The 2,448-nt window shown below is 61.8% G+C and overlaps 1 protein-coding gene across 1 annotated transcript; it reads left to right on the top strand.

The window, feature by feature from the left end:
* Positions 1-610: 610 nt before the first annotated feature.
* LOC101758033 (putative cis-zeatin O-glucosyltransferase) lies at positions 611-2,209 on the top strand. Its single transcript, XM_004975921.4, has one exon. The coding sequence runs from the start codon at positions 664-666 to the stop codon at positions 2,053-2,055; it is 1,392 nt and encodes a 463-aa protein (XP_004975978.1). The 5' UTR covers positions 611-663; the 3' UTR covers positions 2,056-2,209.
* Positions 2,210-2,448: the final 239 nt, after the last annotated feature.

The raw sequence follows: 2,448 nt of genomic DNA, 5'->3' as shown, positions 1-2,448 counted from the left end.
AAGTGAAGCAACAGTGCGATCCAACGGCATCCCTGGAATCTTGCAGGGTACAACGGCTGCTGAAAGTTTTGCCAATGGAGTGTCGAAGTGCTGCACTCTGATGGCTGAATTTCAGTAATTTTCCAGGCCTGAACGATAACCGAACCGACAATTCGAGCGACCGAGCTGTTTTTTTTCCCACCTTCATTCCAACAGCAGTTCTGAAAGATTACCCGGTCCGAATTTCGGTAATCACCGGCCCATATCGGCCCGGTACAAACTGGCTGGTGGCACATGCCCGACTCAATCACTCACGACGACGTCAGCAGCGAGCCCGGTACCCAACCAGCCGCAGCCGGCCCGGCAAGCGGCAGCGGCGCGGGCGTCATGCATGACGCACAGCAGCAAACCAGGGACGGCCGAAGAAGGTAAGGCCACGTGGACGCGGCTGCCGAGTAGTGGCACGACGGCATGGAGCCGGCCGGGAGCGGAACACTCCCGGCCGAATGGTCGAAACTTGAGCCGCGGCCCGCGGGCCATCCGGCCACGTCACAAATACCAATTCGGACAGCCCTGATGGGCGGCAATCAACAACACGAACCAACACGGCCGTGAAGTGTACCGCAGGAGCGAGTCCCCCCCCGGGCGGCGCACGACGCCAGCCGACGGAACACCCCCACGGACATGGAGTCCTCCATCGCGGTCGTGGCGGTGCCGTTCCCGGCGCAGGGCCACCTGAACGCGCTGCTGCACCTGTCGCTGCAGCTCGCGTCGCGCGGCCTGCCCGTCCATTACGCGGCGCCCGCGGAGCACGCCCGCCAGGCCCGCGCGCGCGTGCACGGCTGGGGCGCCGACGACGCCCTCCGCGCCGTCCGGTTCTACGACCTCCCCATCGCCGCGTACGCCTCGCCGCCACCCGCCGACGCCGCCGGCTTCCCGTCCCACCTCATGCCGCTGTGGGAGGCCTTCACGGCCGGCGCGCCCGCGCCGCTCGAGGCGCTCCTCGGCGCGCTCTCCGCGTCCCACCGCCGCGTGGTCGTGCTCTACGACATCGCCAACGCGTTCGCCGCCGAAGCGGCCGCGCGGCTGCCCAACGGCGAGGGGTTCGGACTCGTCTGCACCTCGCTGTCGACCCTACTCGGGCGGACGGACGCCGGAAGCCGCCTCATGCGTGAGCGCGGCGTCGACTGCGTCCCCATCTGCACCTACATGACGGAGGAGTTCATCGAGTACGCGAGCAAACGGGCGAGATCGGGGCAGACGATACCTTCCAGCGCCGGCGTCCTCACCAACACCTGCCGGGCGCTCGAGGGCGAGTTCATCGATCTCTTCGCGGAGGAGCTGGCCGTTTCCGCTGCCGGCAAGAAGCTCTTCAACGTCGGCCCCTTGAACCCGGTGCTCGACGCGGGTTCATCCGACCAGAGAAGCAACAAGCGCCACGACTGCCTAGACTGGCTGGACAAGCAACCGCCGGCGACTGTGCTCTACGTGTCGTTCGGCTCGACGACGTCGCTGCGAGGCGAGCAAGTCACAGAGCTTGCCGCGGCGCTGCTCGATAGCAAGCAACGGTTCGTCTGGGTGCTGCGCGACGCTGATCGCGGCAACATATTCACGGACCGCGGCGAGAACCGGCACGCGAAGCTCCTCTCCGAGTTCACCGAGCAGACCGGGGGCAGGGGAGTGGTGATCACCGGGTGGGCGCCGCAGCTAGAGATCCTGGCACATGGCGCCACGGCGGCGTTCTTGAGCCACTGCGGCTGGAACTCTACCATCGAGAGCATGAGCCACGGGAAGCCCATCCTGGCGTGGCCCATGCACTCCGATCAGCCGTTGAACGCTGAGCTGGTGTGCAAGCACCTCAAGGCAGGCATCCTAGTGAGACCGATGGCAAAGCAAAGGGAGGTGGTACCCAGGGCGACCATACGGGAGGTGATTGAGAAGATAATGGTCTCTGATGAAGGGCACCAGATCCAGCAGCGTGCAATGGCGCTAGGCGAGGCCGTCCGTTCGTCGGCTGCAGTAGGCGGGGCATCGCGTAGGGACCTTGAAGATTTCATTGCTCACATCACTAGGTGATCCGACAGTGCCGGGTGGTAAAACGTTTTCTGATTCGTTTTTCTGTAGCACCTTCTATTTTCAATTCAATTTAATTCATGCTATGAATTCCCAAGTAAAAATGTGAGCTTGAGCTTTAGAAATTTAAGAAAATTCTAGCTGTATGACCGGCAAATTTGGCCTTGTCGTCCATCATCCCTGTCAAATTATGTGGTGTTCAACCTATCAGGAGGTCTGATATATTTTTTTATTGTCTATAGCTCACCAAGCTGAAACAGAGACTCTCCTCACACGAATTTCTGAGCCATTGGATCTAAAATCGACGGCTCAAATCCCTCCTCAATCTCTACTTATCTCCTCCCCCACCCTCTTCTTCTTCCTCCCCCACCCCTCCGCCGCCTAAGCCCTCCCCCA

Source organism: Setaria italica, chromosome VII (assembly GCF_000263155.2).
Source record: "Setaria italica strain Yugu1 chromosome VII, Setaria_italica_v2.0, whole genome shotgun sequence".
In the NCBI taxonomy this organism is placed as follows: Eukaryota; Viridiplantae; Streptophyta; class Magnoliopsida; order Poales; family Poaceae; genus Setaria; species Setaria italica.
The sequence above is the reverse complement of the archived record's forward strand: the minus strand, read 5'-3'. Positions and strand labels throughout refer to the sequence as shown.